This window comes from Acomys russatus, chromosome 29 (assembly GCF_903995435.1).
Source record: "Acomys russatus chromosome 29, mAcoRus1.1, whole genome shotgun sequence".
NCBI lineage: Eukaryota > Metazoa > Chordata > Mammalia > Rodentia > Muridae > Acomys > Acomys russatus.
The window spans coordinates 43,757,956-43,778,378 of record NC_067165.1 but is presented as its reverse complement, the minus strand read 5'-3'; the positions used below and the strand labels follow the sequence as shown (position 1 = coordinate 43,778,378).

General features: G+C 53.9%; 1 protein-coding gene across 1 annotated transcript in view; it reads left to right on the top strand.

Moving 5' to 3' along the window:
• The window catches only part of Kcnab2 (potassium voltage-gated channel subfamily A regulatory beta subunit 2), an 84,014-nt gene that overhangs the window by 31,416 nt on the left and 32,175 nt on the right, over positions 1 to 20,423 (top strand). Inside the window, exons 2-3 of the mRNA XM_051171063.1 lie at positions 7,967 to 8,095; positions 8,550 to 8,591. Coding sequence (XP_051027020.1) covers positions 8,019 to 8,095; positions 8,550 to 8,591 — 119 coding nt within the window. The 5' untranslated portion in view covers positions 7,967 to 8,018. The remainder of the gene's footprint in view (positions 1 to 7,966; positions 8,096 to 8,549; positions 8,592 to 20,423) is intronic.

Below are 20,423 nucleotides of genomic sequence, written 5' to 3'. Positions count from 1 at the left end.
GGGTAAGGAGTCAAAACAGGGTCCCTCACAGGTTACATTATCCCCCAGAATAACAGGATCACTTATCATAAGCTTAAATAGAAAATTTGAGGTCATCTATCCCAAGCCCCCATTTTATATTTTTTAAAAAACTGAGGCACAGAACCAGTCTCCCTTCCCTTGGTCTACTATGGCCCAGGGCATTTGTTTGTTTGTTTGTTTGCTTGCTTGCTTGCTTGCTTGCTTAAAGATTTACTTACTATGTATACAGAGCTCTGCCGGTGTGTACATCTGCCCGCCAGAAGAGGGCGTCAGATGACATTATAGATGGTTGGGAGCCACCATGCAGTTGCTGGGAATTGAACTCAGGACCTCCAGAAAAACAGTTAGTGCACTTAACCTCTGAGCCATCTCTCCAGCCCCCCACCCCACCCCAGGGCTTTTTAAGCCTTCCAGTGTGTGTGTGTGTGTACACGCAGGTATCTGTCTGTTTTTCTGTGTGCATGCACACACAGGTGTCTGTTTTTCTGTGTGTTTGTCTGTCTGTATGTGTGAGTGTGTGTGTGTGTGTGTGTGTGTGTGTGTGTTTACCTAAAGCCATGCTGCATGTCCAGCTTGCCTAGAAAACTTGTAAACCAAATCTCCCAGCCAATCCCAGGCTTGCCCCAGGACCCGGAGTAGTGAACCAAGGACCTTCAGTCAGACCACTGAGGCCTTCCTGGCCTTGAGTCCCAAGCATCCATTTTCACATTATCCTTCATTTGAACACCATGCACACAGAATACAGATGGCGACACATTTGGCCTTTCTAGAAAACTGTTGCGGAGGACCCAGATCCTCTAGTGACTCCCCCACAGTTTCTGACTGGTGATGGAAGGAAAACCAGCCTCAATGAATGCTGCCCAGAGCCAGCCTTGCCCACAGTGGGCAGAACTGCTTCCTGGTAGGATGTGTGAGAAAGGGGAAGTTGGCTAGGCAGTGTCAGACAAATCACAAACCTGAGGGGTGGTCAGCAGACAAACGACTGGAACCATGGGAAAAAGGAAGGAAGGGAGAGAGAGAGAGAAGCAAAACTTCCCCGGGTCAGGCCAAGGAAGTAGCTCAGTGGTAGGAAGCATGTTCAAGGCCCTGAATTCCATCCCAGCAGTGCACGTGTGTGTCACACACACACACACACACACACACACACACACACACACAGGTGGGGGGGGGAATGCTGATGCCATATGAGATCCCTGACTGGGTCCTGGATTTTTTCTAAATTCTAGACTAGAACATAGAGAGTGATGGGAATTTGGACCCTCTGTCCAAACACTGGGTGCTGCTGCCTCCTCTTACGTCCTTTTGTTTCTGTGGTTGTATGAAACAAGGGTAGTGGGAGGCGAGTGCTGAAGCACCCATGGGGTGAAACTCCAGCCTGGGGCTTCTTCAGATGCCCTTGGAAGTTATGCATGTATGTGTGCGAGCACGGTCACATGGGAGAGGACAAGGAGTAGAGGGAGGGGAAGGGGGGTGCAAGGAGGCAGTGTAAGCTCTTACTGTGTAAGGCGGAGACTTGGGAGTTTTGAATTTTTTAACCTTTTTTTAAATTTTTTTATTAATTTATTCATATTACATCTCAATTGTTAGCCCTTCTCTTGTATCTTTCTATTCCTCCCTCCCTCCCGCTTCCCCCCTTCTCCCTTCCCCTATGTCTGTGATTGAGGGAGACCTCCTCCCCTTATATATGCTCTTAGAGTATCGAGTCTCTTCTTGGTAACTTGCTATCCTTCCTCTGAGTGCCGCCAGGCCTCCCCATCCAGGGGACGTGGTCAGAAAAGGGGCACCAGAGTTCATGTGAGAGTCAGGTCTCACTCTCCACTCAACGGTGGAGAATATCCTGTTCATCGGCTAGGTCTGGGTAGGGGTTCAAAGTTTACTGCCTATATTCTCCTTTGCTGGTGCCTTAGTTTGAGGAGGACCCCAGGACTTTTTAACCTTTCTTAAGTTTGAAAGTTATCAAAATAATCTGGGGAGAAGAAAGGCTTGAATGGGGCCTCCTGGCCTTTCTCCATCACCTGCCACCAACCTCACCTTCCTGTGCACAGTGGAGTTTTGTTTTGTTTTTGTTGTTGTTGTTGGTTTTGTTTGTTTATTTTGTTTTTGTTGTTTTGGTTTTTTTTCACAATGTTTTTAAAGCTAGGTTTTATCTATTTGCCTCCTGGCCTCGTAGCTTTTACACATCTGTTTACGTCTGTAGGACGTTTGGGCAGGCCTTCGTAAAGCACCCAGCTTCAGATTCCTCAAATGTAAGTGAGAAAGTTACTCAAGGCCACACCCGGACTTTGACCTTCAGCCTGGATCCCTTCTTAACCCTCTGCCATGCTGTCAGTGGGCTTCCAAAGCCAGTCCTCCAAACTGGGGCATCTCCAGGGCCTGGGGTGACGATTCCAGCTCCGTCTAGGGTGGGAGGTCAGCCATGGATTTAGGGATACCCAACCCAGCTCCTGTCTATCCTCCAAACTGCCAGAGGGTGTCAGGACTCCGGGATATCCAGCCCAGCTTTGCCTGGAGAGGGCTGTAAGGTGCTTGGGGGCCACTCAGCTCAGATCCGCCCGCCTGCTTCCATGGTGGGGTGCCTGCTGGAGCACTGCACCAGCCTGCAATTCGCAACATCATTAGGATGTTGGCTCCAACGGGATTGGACACTCGGCAGGTGCAGTTGCTTCTGATTGGACAGCAGCAGCTGCAAAGCCGAGAGGTGGGCCCTGCCTACAAGTCTTGCGTCCTGATTGCAAACTAGGGACTGTGGGAAACCCCGCCAAGCCCCTCCTTTCCGGAAAGGTGGCAGAGGTGGTGGGCTGGGCAGCAGACCCACAGGATTTTTTAAAGGCCAATTTCAGAGTGAGGCCTGTTGCTTTCTGTGGCTGTGGGTCTGAGATGGGGGTGGGGCCAGCTAGGGCTTGGAGGGAGCTTGATCTCCAAACCAGCACTTCTGGGAGTCCCTGCGACACGGACTCCCCGGGACTCCCCAGGACTCCAGTTAATCCCACACCTAAAGGTGCTGCGAGCGCCCCCAGTGGACAGAGCGGCATTGCACACCAGAGAAGGCGGCTACCCCTGATCCTCAGGCGGTGTCCCAGTCCTGTCACCCACCACAGCCCACAACGGGGTGCATTACCCTCAGTAACTCGAGCTGCCCAGCTCCCACCCTCTCCAGCAGACTAAATCACTCATTCAATAACCGTTGACTGTCTACCAAGCGCCAGGAAGTGCAGGAGCACAGGACATCTCCTGCCCTGGCTTTCAGAACCAGCAGAGCTTTTGTAGGAAAAGTGGATGAGCCTTAGGTGTATCAGTAATGACATGTTCCAGAGGAAAAGTCAACAGGACGGGACCACATGAGGAGTGATCGTGAGGAGAAGGCTGGCAGTTCAAAATGTGGTGTGCAGGGAGAGCCAGGGTGATCCTGGCAGAGGCAAAGCATGGGGCTCAGTGTCAAAGGCCAAGTTCAGGAGGAAATGACCATAGGAGCCCTGAGGAGGGGGTGGCTCTGCTAAGCTCAGGGGCCCAGGGGTGGCAGGGGAGCCTGTGTCGCTGTGCCGGGGGGGGGGGGGGGGGGGGGGGGTCATCCGCTGGGAGAGGCCAGAGAGTCCCCAGGGGCGGATAGGCAGCCCAGAGGTCTCACTTGGTATTTGGCCTCTGGTCTGAGTGGAATGGGACCTGCAGTGCCAATCCGAGCTGTGTCCCAAGAGAAACCCCTGGCTCCCTGTGGGAGAGGTTGCCAAAGCTGGGCAAAGGGTGGGTGTGGCTGCGGGTGGAGAGAGCTGGGCTAAGCGCCTGACTCAGCTGGTCCTCTGTGCAAAAGCCAGGGCCACAGGTGGGGCTGCCCAAGAGCTCAGGATCTAAGACCTGAGCCTGACACACGTGTGCCACCTCCCCACGGAGATGCCTGGAGATCTCAGCAAATGCATAAAGGAGACGGTGGACAGGGCTTCCGGGTGGAAACAGAAACTTGTGTTCCCAGCACGGGAGCAGGGCTCAGAGAAGCAGAGGGGTTCAAGGCCCTGGCCTGAGAAGCTCTCAAGAGTCGGAGATTGGCAATGTCCACACAGGTGGCCTAGAGACAGGAACTGCAGCCTCAGAGCACAGAGAAGAAGCTGTACCCATGGGGTCCTGCAGCCGAGGAGGACGAGGAGGACGCTGCTGTGGCACAACATAAGCCAGCATCAGCTGTAGCAAGAGTGGCTTCCACAGAGAGACGAGCCGGAGTGGAAACTGTCCAGAACTGCCCACAGGTGGAGATGCTCTTCGGGGAATGTCCCTGAAGGCAGGGCACTCTCTCTTGTCCTGGAGAAAACTCTGCTTTGATGTTCTTTCCCAGGTGGGTGGAAGAGCAAGTCATGTCAGGTTAACGATGTTACCTAGTTTAACCCAGCGACGCGATGGCACACGCTATAACATTGGGCAGTGGAAGCAAGAGTATCGGAATTTCAGAGTCAACCTAGGCTGCACGAGACTCTGAAGTTAGTCACTCAGGGCCAATCCTCCCAAGAGCCATGGGGGCGAAGGCCGACGCCCTGAGTGCTGAGGCAGCCAGTGGGTCTGGAGGAGCCAGCTCCTGACGACTTGTTTCCTCAGCGATCAGATAGGAAGCCAAGCGGACCCATTGGAAAGGAGCTGGGACATTATCCTCTGAGTAGAGGCAGTAAGTAGCCTGGAACATGTACCAGCAAACTTCCATAACAAGCCAGAGAATGTTCTAGACCTTCCTGGCCATGGTCTCTGTCGCTACTATTCAACCACACACCAAAGCAGCACCATCCCTCAGCAAACGAATATCAAATGATTCGATAAAACTTTATTGACAAGCCAGACATGGTGGCACACATGCCTATAATCCCAGCACTCGGGAGGCAGAGGCAAGAGGATCGCTGTGAGTTCAAGGCCAGCCTGGTCTACAAAGCGAGTCCAAGACAGCCAAGGCTACACAGAGAAACCCTGCCTTGAAAAAAAAAAAAAGAAAAAAGAAAAGAAAAGGTTCATCAGAAGGCTGTATTTGGCCCTCCGGCTCTGGCTTTAGGAACTAACCTCTTGCCTAGTGGCTTCCCCAACTGAGGTCCCGAGCCAGGGCATCAGCGGTACCCAAGAAAATTGAAAATGCCAAGTCTTGGCCCCGCCCACATCTAAGACTTAAGAGACTCATTTACCCATCTCTAAACCCCTTCCAAGGTAAACAGCCTGGAGTTCTACGATTCTGTACGTCAGTCATCTCCGAAGGCCATAGCTCTGCAGCCGGTCTCAGAGAATGCCAAAGCGAGAGCGGTGTGGGACAGGGCCATCGTCCTGCAAGACCGCATGAAGAACCTGTCTCCCATCCTCCCCTGTGGCCTGTGCACTGGCACTTTTATTTACACATCCCTCGTGCATGGCCTCTGATGGCCGCTTTGCTCCCAGCAGGTCTGCGCCTGGCCCCTAGCAGCACTCAGCACTTTGGCAGTGGCCTCCTGTGTCCCTGCCTCAGCCATATGCTGTGCTTCAGAGGGAGGCCTCGCAGCTCACAGAGGCAGCCTGCAGAGCCTGCCGGGTGTACGGCTCAGCCAGTGTTTTCCTCACTGAAGAACTCAGTGTCCATATGAGTTTAGTGACAGCTTTTTAGTGACTCCAGTGAGAAGATGGGATTCTGTGCGTCTGAGACACCCGAGAGAGGAGAAAGGGTGAGCAGATATGGGCTTAAAGGGGAGAATTCCCTTGAGGCTTCGCAGTCCTCAATGCCAAGTGACCAGCCACTCTCCAAGGAGAAGCACCGCACAAGTAAAATTCCTGCCAGCTTGAGCCCCAGAAACACGGTGTCCGTGGGGTTCTGCAGCCCCAGCCCCTTCCTGGACCCCTGAGCAGATTCTTGCATAGATCTGGGCAGTGGGAATCTAGCTGGTGCCTCAGAGCCCGCGTGGCCTGAAGAACACACATTGTAAAAGAGAAAGATACGGGCGGGGGAGATGGCTCATTTGGTAAAAGTGCTTGCCACCCAAGGTTAAGGATAAAACCCTGAACTCTGTGCACATCTGCCGGGCACAAGACCACGTGTGGTGGTGCACACCTTTAATTCCAGCGCTCAGGAGGCAGAGGCAGGTGGCTCTCTGTGAACTCAAGACCAGCGTCAGCCAGGATAACATCATGAGGCCCTTTCTTTTAACCAAGAAAGGGAGAGCTGGGAGCAATGGTGCACACCTATAACTTCAGCAATGGGCAGGCAGACAGAGTCCCTGAGGCTTGCTGGCCAGCCAGTCTGGCTCAATTGGTGAGCCCCAGGTTCAGTGAGAGACTGTCACGAAAGAATATGGCAGAGAGTGATTGAAGAAGACATCGCTGGCCTCCATGTGTGCACACACTTGTGCACGCATGCGCACACACGTGTGAGAAATGTGATAGGTGGGGAAAGTAGACACTGAGGGACCTCAGGATTGCATCGTCACAGCTCGGGAGCTTCTATGTCAAGGACCAGGAGACCGCAGGATAAGCCATGCGCCGGCTGCATCTATGTTAAAGTCTGAAGGGAATTTGTGCTCTGCTTCACCATCGCATTCCAAATGAGGGTTCTGCTGTGCGGTTAATCCCAGCACTCGGGAGGCAGGGGCAGGCAGATTGCTGTGAGTTCGAGGCCAGCCTGGTCTACAAAGTGAGTCCAGGACAGCCAGGGCTACACAGAGAGACCCTGTCTCAGAAAACCAAAACCATAACAACCAAATCCAAATGAGGGTTCTTAAAAATCTGCAGGATCACTCCTCAACCTCCTCACTCATGGTGGCTCCACACTGCTTTTGGTGCCTGTCCTGTTTCCAACAGGCACCCATGCAGGTGTCCATGCCTGTAGCCCAGAAGACACCTCCCTGCTTTCTCCACCGGGCACGGTTGGCCAGTGTTCAGAGACTGAGATCCTAAGAAAAAAAGGAAACATTGGACAAACAACAACAAAATGACTGCCACCCTCCGATCTCAGGCGCTCAGTGCCAGTCCCAAATCCCTTTGCCCATGGATGTGGAGCCCTGTAAATTTGAAGCAGAGACCTTCATGTGAACTGGGGGGGGGGCAGGGGCATGGGGTTCTGAAGCTTCAACACAGAGAATCTGGAACAGCCAGCCCTGCGTGCTGACAGGTTGTCGGAACTGCCTGGCAGTCTGCGAGGGCACCCCTAGAGGTGACAGCTGGGTGGCAGGAGTTGTCAGTGTAAAGGTCTGAGTGTGGCCTGTTAACAGAAGGAGAAGGTGTGAGCAGAGGGTGCCAGTGAGAGCCCAGTAGGCAGAGTACAGCGGCAATAGCAGGGGAAGGGAAGGCACATGACGAGGTGCCTTCTGAAATAGATGCCCATGCTGTTAGGGGTCAGGCGTCTGCAGGTCTGGAGATCAGAAGGCTGTAGCTAAGTGCAGCTCAGGGCACCATGCTGCTGGCCAAGGGCTGGCGGGGGTAGGGAGTGGGGAGCGGGGCGGGGGGGCCTCATGGGAAGACCCAGCTGGTGAAAGATCAGCTTCCAAGCTCCCAGGTAGGCCTTCGAGCTGAGGCCTCAGCTCCTGCCACAGGGACTCTCTTCCACATGGCAACACTTCATCAGAGCTGGCAAGAGTCAGCTGCCGGCATGGAAGTGACAACCGATGTCATCCAGGGACCACCCTTCTCCTTTCCCACATTATCCTGGTCAGAATCACATCACCGGGTCCAGCCCAGCTCAAGGGGAGGACCCAGGGGTCATTGAGGGCCTCAAACAAACTTCCTAAACACCAGGGCAACACAGGAAGCTTCTGTGGGGCAGAGTCAGGAGCAAGAGACGGGGCAGAGAGGTCCACAGAGCCTTCTGCGTCGTGTGAGCAGGGCAGTTGGAGTGTGCAGGGGGAAAGTGGGACCCTCCACAGCCGCCCATTTGAGTCCATGGGGCAGACCCTCTGTCCGAGGAGCCCAAACCTACTCAGTCTCCTTTTAACCCCAACCCTTTTGCCCGTGCATTTTCTTTCAGAATTTCCTGTCCGTGAAAAGGAAGGCTGGTCCGGATAAGTGAGGCCGGCCCCATGTATCCGGAATCAACCACGGGTTCCCCAGCTAGACTCTCCCTGCGGCAGACAGGCTCCCCCGGGATGATCTACAGGTAAGTCACCCAGGCCTCCCTCCTCTGAGGAGGGGTCCCTGAGGCTGCCACACTCCACTGGGGGAAGACTAAAGACTCAAGCAGGGCTGTGAGGTACATGGGATGGGGTGGGGTGGGGATGGGGGGCCGGGCAGGAAAGGTGTAGAGCTTTCAAAGCCTGATTCAAGAGGCTGCGAGGCTTCTGCCTCACTGGCCACTGGGTGGCACTGCAGCAGAGCGTTTGGTAACCCAGCTTGTAATCTGATAGTGCCTGGTCGGCTCGCCTTGGAGCTGGGGGATGGAGACGTAGCGTGGCGGGTGGGAACTGTGCACTATCAGTGACGAATTCGTGTGGCGGGTGGGGGCTGCACAGTATCAGTGACAAATTCTGAGCTTGCACCTGCTTGTGGTTGATGCCAACTGCCTACTGTCTTCTCTCCTCTTTCCCCCAACTTTCTTCCATTGCTGTCCGCAGTACTCGGTATGGGAGTCCCAAAAGACAGCTCCAATTTTACAGGTAATAAGTCCTCCTTCTCCTCCTCCTTCTCTTCCTCCTCGTCCTCCTCGTCCTCCTCCTCCCAACCCAGAAGGCCAAAGGCAAAGGTGTGGGGAGAGGGCTGTGCCCATCCGGGGCAGGGTAAGATGCAGGCTGGCACAGTCTCTAAACCGTGTCCCTCGGTTCTAACCACAAAGCTTCTGCGACGCCCCGGTGAAAGTGCATGGTCGGTCGGGTTGATCGCATGTGTTCATCTACTCAAGTCTGCTTTGATTTGACCAAATGACCTTAAGAGACGTGCTCAGCCCTCAGCCAGATCTACCATTAGAACTTTGCCCAGCAGCTAGGCTTGGGGCTCAAAAGTAGAGCATTTGCCCAGTGCGTGCAAGGCCGTAGGTTTCACCCTGAGCTGAGTTCACAAGGTTAAAAAAGGAAAAAAAACAAAAACAAAAAACGAAAACCTCGGTGTACAGGCCACTTCTCGTGGCCACAGGTCTGTGTTTCCATCAGCGGCGGGAAATGTCCATGCTGGGTACATCTTGGGTGCAGATGTGGGTTTGGGCTTATAACTCGTCCACGGAGCTCTCGGGTGCTCTGAAGGCTCACACCTTCACAAGGTGTTTGCAGCCCCAGTGTGGTTTGGATGGGGGTGGGGTCGGGTCATGGTACTCTTGGATATACTTCTCCATTGGAGAATTGGATGCACACTAGCTCTGTCCTGGTTACCAATGGAGCAACTCCCATTTCAACAACAGAGTAGCATCCTGCACAACACATCTGGAGGCTAACATTTCTGCCCTGCTTATGTGTCTGTGGGTTGGCCAGAGTCAACTTCTCCCGGCTATGTGGGGACCTATTTTGTCTCCATGATGGGCCCACTAGTTCCCCATCCTCCTGTCCCACTAGCCAGGGCCTGTCCCGACCCCCACATTCTTCCATGGAGGAAGTGCAGGGGGTGGGGGGAGCTGGGGGGCCAGGAAGAGCAGAACATGCACAGTCTCCTCAGGCCTGCAGCTAGACTCTAGCAAACCCGACGTTTCTGTTCAGGGTCCTATGTCCAGTGCAAGCAAGACCCCTGCCTGACCTTGGAGAGGCCAAGAGGCAGGAAAGCCACAGAGAATTAGTGGCTTTTCTCCTTGTTTTTACCAAATACCCGACAGGAAGCCATGGGCGGGGGGGGGGGGGGGAGCTGGGTTGGTTAGCGTCAGGCTCCGGGTGCCAGGGAAGACATGACTGTGGAAGTGGCGGGGTGAGGCTGCTTGCTCACATCTGGAGGTGCTCACATCTGAGTTTGCTCACATCTGGATGGATCAGGACGCAGAGTGGGGAATGCCAGGGCTCAGTATGAGTTTTTGGGTGGAGACTTTGGCTTGTGGGACAGTGCCGTCCATTTCTAAGGCGAGTAAACGCCCTCACACATGCCTGATGTGCCCAAAAATGGGTCTCTCTAATGCCACAGGCATGTTTCTTAATTCAGTCAAGTTGACAACCCAAATTAGCTGTTGCACACAGAAAGTCCTAGGTACAGAGAGGCATACAGCACTGAATAATACAACCAACCCTTGAACCTCAGTAACGTGGAGGGACAAAGCCGCATGGTCCACATCTGGAGAGCTGTTCCGTGGTTCCCCATCCCAGCTGGTGAGAGTCAGGACCACTGACAGTTAGGATCAAAAACTGTCACAAGGCTGGGGAGATGGCTCAGAGGTTAAAATCCCTGGATGTTCCTCCAGTGGTTCAGAGTTCAATTCCCAGCAACCACATGGTGGCTCACAACCGTCGAGAATGTGATCTGATGCCCTCTTCTGGTGGGCAGGTGTACATGCAGGCAGAGCACTGTATACATAATAGATCTTAAAAAGGAAAAAAAAGATGTCATGGTAAACAGTTCAGATTTTTGTTACTGTGATAATATAGCTGAAACAAACTATCTTAATTACTTTCCTATGGCTGTGATAAAGCAACATGACCAAGGCTACTTATAAAAGAAAATGTTTAATTTGGGTTTAGGGTTTTAGTAGAGTCCATAGGACAGAGCAAAGGCGTGGTGACAGGAATAGCTGAGAGCCTACATCTTGGTCCACAAAGACCTAAAGACTTTCCCTGAGGCTTCATCTCTCAAAACCCCACCATCTCTCACCATCACTTCCAAGAAATGACCCCTTGGAGACACCGTAGCAACAGGCTCGGCCTGTGGAGGAGGTATCTCAGCTCAGTCCTGAGGCCTCTACAGGTGCTCACACGCCTTGGGTCCTGTCAGGGACACTGGTTGCCTGTCCTATCGCTCCCCCAAAACTGGAAATTGCTGTTTGTCCACTTCTATGACAGGAAGATCTCTATCCAAAACCCCATAGGCACTGGCGGCGTGTCTCCTGGGACAGTAGTGTGCAGTGACGCCTTCTTACCACATAAGGGTAACATTTGGTACTCCAGGGGTCATAACCCTGGGTCCTCTGCATTTTGCCTCCGCCTGGTGCTGGGCCTCACACAGAACAGTCTGAAAAGTTTCATGTGAGGCTCAGGTCAGGAGATGTGCTATGAAGGAAGCCTGCTAGAGGCGTGGGCATTGTGTGCCCAAACAAATTTCTAGAACCTTCCATGTACAGGAAGCTATATATACACATATCCACGTAGAGTACACCACAGTGGGGGGTGGGGAGAACATTCCTATGTGCCTCTTCACTGTGGCAGTGGTCACACGCCACAGGTGCCCTCGCTGTCCGCCGCAGACATGGCTTGGAATGGTGGCGTGGAAGCCATGAGCTGTGTGTCTGCCGTTCAAATAATGAACAGCAGAGCCAACTCTTTGCTATCTGTGGCTCAGAAGACCCATGCCTCTGACACAAAGACAGCAGACGGCAACAAAGGGGAGACCAGGGGCGGGAGCAGGACACCCCCACCTCGTGCTGTACCCCAACTGTCCTGCCAGGCGTTGCCAGGCTGCAGTGTGTCAGGCACTGCACTTCCCGAGCTTTTAGGAGCGAGGCCCTCGTGAATAATTCAACCTCTTCCACGAGATGAAAACTCCCTAATAGAAGCTAATGGACTCGCTGCCTCCAAAGCCGACCCTTGTGGGACGTTCTCATTCACCAATTGCTTCTGACGTCCTGCAGTGACACTCCCTAATGAAAACGCCACTGCGTCCGCCACGCCACCGTCTCCTTAGCTCCCTAATAACTAGACTGTGGCCTTTTTAACGAGCAGCCACCCAGGGAAGAAGGTGAGTCGGATGCAGGCGTGGATACAGCAGCCACTGTCTCAGGGGCTGATGCTGGGACACAGGCATCCCTGGGAAAGTAAATGACAGTGTCGGGCGATGTCTGGGGGCGCTTCCAGCCGATGAGAAGTCAGACCGGCCACTTTTTTTTTCAAAGCAGACAACCTCAGAGAGCCCATCGGGGGTGAGGTAACCGTGCTGGATGGAGGAGGGTGGGCGGGCTCCCACCTGGCCGCACCCACCACCCTCTGTGTTACCGCGATTGATCCTGCTTGCTGCCCACCCTGTGCAGCCCTGGCCTGGCCGTTTGCGGGAGACCTACCCTCTAGCTTGTACGTTGCTGGCATTACCCTTGATTGAGATTCTGCGTTCATGACCTGGGCTGGCAATGCTGTCTGCGAGGTTTGTTGCTGTCTGAGAAATCTGTCTAGGAAGCTCGCGCCTGCAGGAGCCGGGGTTGCTTATTTGGGTCTCAGCTGGCTAACGGTTCTTCATCAAAACCCTGAGTGTGTGCGAGTGTGCGTGTGTTTGAGTGTGTGTGTGTGCACGCATGTGCACTGAGTTGCAGAGCCGCGCCCCAGGATGTGGCCACTTCCCTGTGTTCCCACTCTTGAAGTTTCCAGCTGGTCTTCAGCCTCTGGACACATGTTGCCGTTTGACAGAGAGGCAGAGCTCCGGGGGGCTGTTAGGAAGTAGCCCCAGTTCAGAAGCTCCAGGTAGAAAGCAAACTGGGGAGGGAGGAAGCGACTCTTGCTGACTTAACGAGGTTAGCGTTGCCGTCATCTCACTTTTCCATGTCACCATGTTAATTCAAGTGGAGTCCCCTGGGTCCCCGGCTGACAGTAATAGATTTTCAGAGAAACAGAGAAAACCCACCAGTGTGTAGAATAAGCAGGTCCTAACGGGGAGAGCGGGGTGCTCATTCTTTTTAGAGACCAGGCAATATGGAGGGTTAGAGTTCCAGAGAGCCCAGCTCAGAAAGAGGCTGGGATGCTACAATTTAAAGGTCAGAAGTCACCACACTTCTAAGCTTAGACAGGAGGAAGGAGCCTCGAAAGTGGGCTAAGAACCTGGCCGTACTACATTTACCTCTAAGAAAAGCTTTGTCCATCTACACACACACACACACACACACACACACACACACACACACACACCACACACCAGGACTATGGACCCTGCGCCCTGGGCTGCTGCCCTCATCCAGGTCTTTTCCCTCAGGTGTCTGGTTCCTCACTTGTCACAGAAGGCTCTTACCCCACCCCACCCCACCCCACCCCCACCCCCCTGCGGCAGAGCCTGCATTCCCTCAGAGGTCCTGCCCCCTCACGCTGGGAGGAGTGCGGCTGTTCTGGCAAAGGTGTTGTTTTCATTGCCTAGCGGCTCAGAGGTGTGTCCTAGCCTCTGGTGGCTTGTCTGCGCCACCGAGAGAGGCCTAGCTTACACACCAGCTTAGATGGCAGACGCTTCTCCCCACGTGTCCATTCGTCGCTGGTGTCACACCTTTGGGCCAGTCACCTGCTCCCGTGAGGTGTGCTACTCCTGGTGACAAGCCTCTGTCACTTCACAAGTACCTGCTTGTATGGCCATGAGTGGTGATAGAGAGCACTGTCCCATCCTGGACCCGACAGCCTGGCCACTCTCATCCCACACGGGGCCCCTGGCAGTATCTGCAGACCCCTGCAGACCCTGGGCGCTTTTGCGGGCAATGTCTTCAAAGCTAATGGTTATTGATTTCAGCTCGGATGGGAGCATGTACATCTTGCCCACTTTTCGGGAAGAGTTCCCAGCTGTGACCTGCCCAGCTGGCCTTCTCTCCCTCTCTCACCCCAGGGAAGAGAGAGCTGGCCTCCGTTCCACACAGGGCTAGCTGCCAGCCATGCAACACCTCCAGACCAGCTGCCCACTGCTGCCCTGCACCTACCAGAGGAGGCAGCGGCCAGCCTGCCACCTGTGGGTTTCAGGTCCCCTTATCATGAGCTGGGGTCCTTTTGCAGCCCCCAGACATATTTTGCTAGAAAAACGGGTCTTTTCCCACAGCCACAGCCCCATCTGTTTTAGTGTCCAGAGGCCCGCAGATGGCACCCCCACTCCCACCCCAAAACTGAGCAGTGCTGAATGTCAGTCCTTGAGTGTAAACCATACCTCCTACCACAGATCAGTCTGTAAGTCACCGCCAAGCCTGACTCAGGAGCCAGCCAGGACCAGTGCTGCTCCGGGAGCATTGCCACTAACACTCAACCTGGCATAGCCCGGTATAGCCTTGGCTAGCCATGTAGAGGCCGGAGCCCCTACTGTGGGCTTTGTGGGCACTGCTGGGGACAGGAGCGTGCAGCTGCAGGGACACAGAGCAATTGGGACAATTAGGAAAGTATCTGCACAAAGCTGATAAATGCCACACAGGAAAGGAGTGTGATGAGGCTGGGGCCGTGCCCAACAAACAAGGTTCCAACCACATGCAGCCAACACAGCAGCTGCTCAGTTTCCTTCTCTTCCCCATCTATGTCCCCCCCCCCCCCGTGTGTGTGTATGTGTGTGTCTCCCCCCACTGGTCTTTCTAGACTCTCTCTGAGCCCCCATCTGTCCCTGACCAAGCTGCATATGCAGTAAGCATCCTAAACCCCAGCTGTGAACTGGGCCCCATGCTAGGTGTGAACAGCACATGAACAGTCTTCACACAGGGAAGGCTGGCCTCTGTGCAAGGTCCAGCTACAAGGTTCCTGGAGGTGACCCCTGCCTGCAGTGCTCACTAAGGTCAGGCAGAGAGAGGTGACCCAGGCTGGGAAGACTTTCTCACATAGTCACCTCAAGCTCCTGTCCTTAGTGTTTCCTTCCGTGCCCACGTCCAGGGCCGTCCAGGGCCTCTTGGCCCCTCCCTGTGGTTAATCAAGCTTGCTTTCTTCCCGGGGAAAGGTAGCATCAAGCTGGTTCCCTTCCAGCCAACAGAAAAGCTCAGGGTCAGGGTCTCACCACTGATCTGACCCAACTGAAGCAGGAGCTCCCCAACTACAGCGCCTGATGACACTTCTGGGGATAGGTGGTGCTGAAGCCAGGTGACAAGGCCAGGGTCCTGGACTGCAGACCTCTGTGTCTCAGGCTGTGGCTCCAGTGTGCAGCCACAGTGCTCAGTGGTCCCTGTTCATGGTCCTAAAGTGCTGTCTGTAGGAGAATTGCAGATGCAACGGTCCTTGGAGCTTGCTTCTGTGGCAAGTGGGCACAGGGTTCTTTCGGGTGTGCCAGTGTCCGCTGTCAGGGCTGCTGCCGCTTCTGTCCCCACTACCTTCCAAAGGACTCTGGGTTGCTCTTGGTCTCTGGGGGTGAATTCATCAAGATGACTGTAAGAATGGTTCTGGGTGTGTACACTGGGGAACTTCATGTTCCCAGGAAGCCCACCACCACCACCCCCCCCATACCCTGCTGCTAGAGCTCCATGGACTGTGACGTGCTGTCATGAAGCCCAGAGCCCAGAGACCTCTGCTGGTACAGTACACTGTCCCCTTTACCAGGCTTGAGAACAGACATGGCCTCCTGGCCTGGGCCCCTGGCATGTGGGGTAAGGAGATGCTGGCTCAGGAGCCCACTTAGAGCTTGCTTCTGTGGCAGCCACCACTGGGCAGCAGCGTTGTTCCCAGCAGTATTCGTGGTCTCCCTTTCTGCATGTTCCCCGTGCTCCTACTTACACTCTGCTCCTTGGGGGGTGGGCAGTGCTCCCTCCTGCCTGCAGTCCGGCTTGGCCAGCTTCTCTTACAGCTGCTGGGGCAGAGGCAGGCAAATTCATGTCCCAGCAAGCATGATCTTAAGGACAAGGATCTCAGGCCGGACTAGGCATGCCCCGGTGGCAGTTCTCCTTAAAGAGTTACCTCTGCATCCGCCACCCCCACCCCCACCTCACTGCCCTGCAGCCAGTCAGCCAGCCTAGGTCCCCAAGAGTAGTTGACAAGCTCTCTAAACTACCACCACTCGGCATTTCCCATCTGGACAGTGGCAACTCCAGGCGTCACCATGCTGTCCATGACGTACAGCGAGAGCCTGCGGAGCGTAAGCAGCAGATGCCACTCGGACTGGGCCCTGCATCCAGTCCGCCAGACAGACACGCTGGAGCTGCAGAGGCTGAGGGAGGTGCGTGCAGCCGCCCAGGCCAGGAACATGGAGAGCTTCCTCCGCATGCACGGCCTCTCCCTGGACGGCTGCACCGCCCAGCGCACAGGCATGAAGTATCGGTAAGGGCCGGGCTGGAGATCGGGGGGTGGGCAGGGAGTCCCCAGGACATCCGAGGAGGACTTCAAGGAGGGCCTGCAGGGGAGAGGGGAACACTGGCCACAGTTTTCTTCTGACTCGGGGTAAACATTTTCAGTTTGGAAATCTCCAACGGGCATAGGAAAGCCCCCATGAAGAAAGTGAATGCTTGCTGTGGTCCTAGCTGTGCAGAGATGAGCATTACTGGGCTTGGGGGTTTGTTTGAGTGTTTCCATGGCATGGGGGGAGCCTTGCTCAGCAGGTAAAGGCTGTTTCATTTGTATCTGGGGACAAATTAGCCACTCGAGGGGTTGGCTAAGCATGAATTAGCGAGAACACTTTCAGTGAGGCTGGAGAAATGATCCAGGTGTTAAAAGCACTGATGGTTCTTGCAAAAGACCTGAGTTCAGCTTTCAGCACCAAAGTAGGGCAGTTCACAGTGCCCATGAGTCCTCCAGAGTGTCTGCCCCCTTCTGGGCCCCGTAAGCACTGCACCCACACATGTGTATCTATGCACACACTTGTACGTACACACTCACTCACTCACAATTACAAATCAAGTAAATATTTTTAAGTGGGACTGGAGAGATTGCTCAGAAGTTACAGGCACTTGCAAAGGACACAGGTTTGGTTCTTACCACCCACTTGGTAGCTCATTACCATCCATAACTCCAGCTCCGTGGGATCAGTGCCCCTCCTCTGACCTCTACAGGCACAACACACAAACACATAAATCTAAATAAATTTAAAGGGAAAACACTCCAACTTACCATCTCTAATACAAACCCATTCTGGAAAGAAAAAAAACGAAGGTTGTATTCTGTGAACAAAGGAACGTGTCCTTCGCATCCTAAAATTGAGTTGCGTCTATGATAAGTGGTTTTCAGCCAGTCGCCTCAGAATTGGGTGCATCCAACTGTAGCTATGGTAACTAGGCTGTGGAGTAGAGGTTCTGTCTGACTAAATGGCCTGCATGGAGGATGCGTTCTCTTAGACTCCCAGAAGAACGCATCTGTGCAACACTTGACTCTCTGGGTTCAGCACCTGGGACAGCTCCTGGCCCCGAGGTGGCGGGCCAGCTGGCAGGCCTGTGTATAAATTCTCGGAGATTGCAATAGTGCATCTTTTTTTTCTGTAACCTCCAGAGCCAGTTGGTCAAAGGTGACTGTCTGCTTCCGTCCTTGTGGTGTTCCCAGTGTTGCAAGTGAAAGTACAAGGCGCTTATTGAATTAGAACCTCGGGTAGACAGCAAGTATGTATTTTCCTATCAGTATATCCCGTGCAGTATTTGGCACATACCTATAATAAAAAAGTTACGTGTCTATCTGCAGCTCATGCCTCACCCTGTGTTTTATGCTGTAGCCCCAGGTTTGTCTGTTCTCTGTACAGTGTGTGGAGGTCAGGACTGCTCTTTCATCCTCTTTCATGGACAATATGTTTGGTCCTTTGGGCAACTGCTTGAACCTATGGATTTAGCTTAAAGAAACCAGATGCTTCTGGTGGTCCCCGAGAGCGCAGGACCTTGAGGCCTTTGCGTTTATCCCAAGGCAGCTGCAAGGGAAGGACCACTGGTTGGCCCGTTGCCACAGCTGAGCTTAAGATGTGAATGAAAACTGCTCGAGGAGGGAGACGACCCTGAGCCTTGTTTTGTTTTACGCTGGCAGCAGCTGCTTATCGAGAGGCTGTTAGCGCTGGACCCTCGCTGGGCCCGCGCTGGGCCCTGGGGACACTGCTCAAATAGGAGGAGCAGGGCCCTCGCCTCGTCCTTGTGCCTACCACGTCATGGTGCAGAGAGACAGGAGAAATGAAACAAGGCACGATGGAGAGCCTTCCAGGCACACTGCAGGGGAAAGTCTCAATAACCTAGCTGGGCCAAGCAAGGCAGAAAGCACTGGGACCAGCAAGGTGGGAGGGGCTAGATCACAGTTCCAACTCAGAAAACAACTCCTGCCAGCGATGGCTGTGGTTTGTGTAATCACGTTCCACTGCTGAAATAAACCTCAGAAAATGGCCTTATTTGGGTCACGCCATGGAGTTTTTCGTTAGTATGATCAGGTAAGGAGAAGTGACGGAGGAACTGGAAGGCCCTATGAAAGATGCAAAGAATCGTAAGACAGGTGCACCCCATGGAACAGCCGGGGAGTCCCAACAGCCACCAAAAGTTGAGTGAGACAGAGATATTTTCTGACACCTTTGGAGGGAGCGCAGCCCTGCTGGCTCCTGTCTGCCAGCCTCCTGGCCTCCAGACTGAGAGAGTCGGTAGTTCCTGTTGTTTTTAGTTTCTTGGTGACTCCACTGTGTCAGCTCCAGGAAACTAGGGACAATGGGATTATATGTCTCTCTGCCTGAGGCTTCAGCCTGCACCTGGGTCCATACCATGTGGGGCTGATATTCCAGGAGGCAGCCCTCCCCAAGGAGGAAGGAGAGCAGGAGAAAATTCTCCCCTAGGCAAGGTGAGGGTTGTCTGACCCACAGGGACCCCGAGATGTCTGATGACCTCCATGTGGCTGCCAAACTAGGTGGCTGTACCGGCATTCATGAAAAATCCTCGCAGACTACTGTCCCCTGGTGAGCTCCTCTCCAGTAGTAACTGGGTTCACACTGGGTTAAGCTCGGTCGTAAATATTAATATAAAAAGATAAGCATTGCTCAGGGCATCCCGGAAACAGATATATAAGGCCTGAGTGTCTTGTCATCTCAGCTAAACCCTGTGAGGTGGAAAAGGCTGCTAACTGCTCTGAACAAAAGGCAGACAGCTCAGTTTGTAAGATGCTTATTACCCTGAAAACACAAGAAGCTGAGTTTGATGCTCCCAACCCCTGCTTATCGAAAGAGGCTGAAGCAGCAGCGACCGTGGTGGTAATGCTTCTAAGCACAGCGTTGGGGAGGTGAGAGCCAGATCCCTGTGGCTCACTAGCCAGCCAACCTAACTTATTAGAAAGTTCCAGGGCGATTAGAGATCCTGTCTCAGAAGGGCAAAATGGGTAGCACTTGAGGGCTTAACCTCTTGCCTCATCACATGTGTGTATGCACCCACACACGCATCTGAACACGCATATACACATACATGCCAAGAAATAGGAAGGAGAAACGACGTTTTGGTTCATCCAGTCCCTGTGTGAGTACAAGGGGACCCCTCTCCCAGCTCCCTTCCTAGCCCCATTTTGCTGCTGCCACAGAAAGATGGAGAAGTGGCCTCGGCATCTGGGATCTGTGGCCTGGACCCTGGATCTGCTGTCCTGGTGAGGCCGTCGGTTTTTTTCCCTTTTCTCTGTGGTTGGAGGAATGAACACAGACTCCTCAGCCATGCTGGGTGGCACCCCCTCCTGCCTCCGGTTACACTCCACGGTCCCCTCATGTGCTCTGTGCTGAAGACACGAATTCCTCCCTTCCATACGCAGGCTCCCCTGTCCCCTCTCCCTGGAGCTTGTCTCCCCACATGGCCACACGGCCAAGTCCCCCACACCATCAGCGTCCAGGTCCGTTCCCAAGGAGACTGCCCTGAGCAAACTTCTAAACAAGTCGTTCTCCGGCCTGCCACCCTTCCTGCACTGCTGATGTCGCACTCCCACCCTTATTTTACCCATCCACCTTTCTCTTCCTCACACCCAGAAGAGTCTAGACCTCCCTAAGCATACAACAGTGTTGAGTGGTCCTAACACATCTCCCAGAGTACCCCCTGAAGTGTGAACTTTTCTCGCTGCTTCCATGAAAGGGTCCCCAGCACAGAAGCTGCATCTGCTGTTGAGGCGCCCAGGCCTTGTAGGGCTTAGGAGCCCCGATTCTTGCCTTTCTGCCTCCAGTCCCCGAGCTGTTAACGGTGAGCCAGGGAACTTTGGCAGGCTGCCACACTAATTGAGCAGGCTGTAATTTGCTCAGTCAGCCTGCCAAAGGAGGTTTCTAGGAAGAGCTGGGAATCCACATGTGTCTTTTTATTTTATTTTTTAAGATTTATTTGTACTTTTCATGTGTATGAGTGTTTTGCCTGCCTGTGTGTTTGTGCAGTACCTGTGTGCCTGGTGCCTCTCAGAAGAGGGCATGGATCCCCTGGAACTGAAGTTACGGTCAGCTGTTAACTGACACGCCTTCTGGGAGCCGAAGCTGGGTCTTCTGCAGGAATGCCAAGTGTTCTTAACCACCCCAGCCCCCTCCGTGTGTGTCTTTAAGGACAGATGGGATGGAGGGCACTGTGGCCAGGAAAAGCCATTAAGTGGTGGTGTGTGGGCTTGTCTTCTAGGCTACACGGGGTGAGCATGTGCAGAAAGGACCTGCCTCATGCCCCCGCGGCTGCTGGGATAGCTGGATGGATTCGAACGCAGCCCACGGAGTCAGGTGTCTGGCAGCCAGGTGTGTCAGTGGGGCTGTACTCCTTCTGGAAGCTCTGAGGCACACTCCTTCCT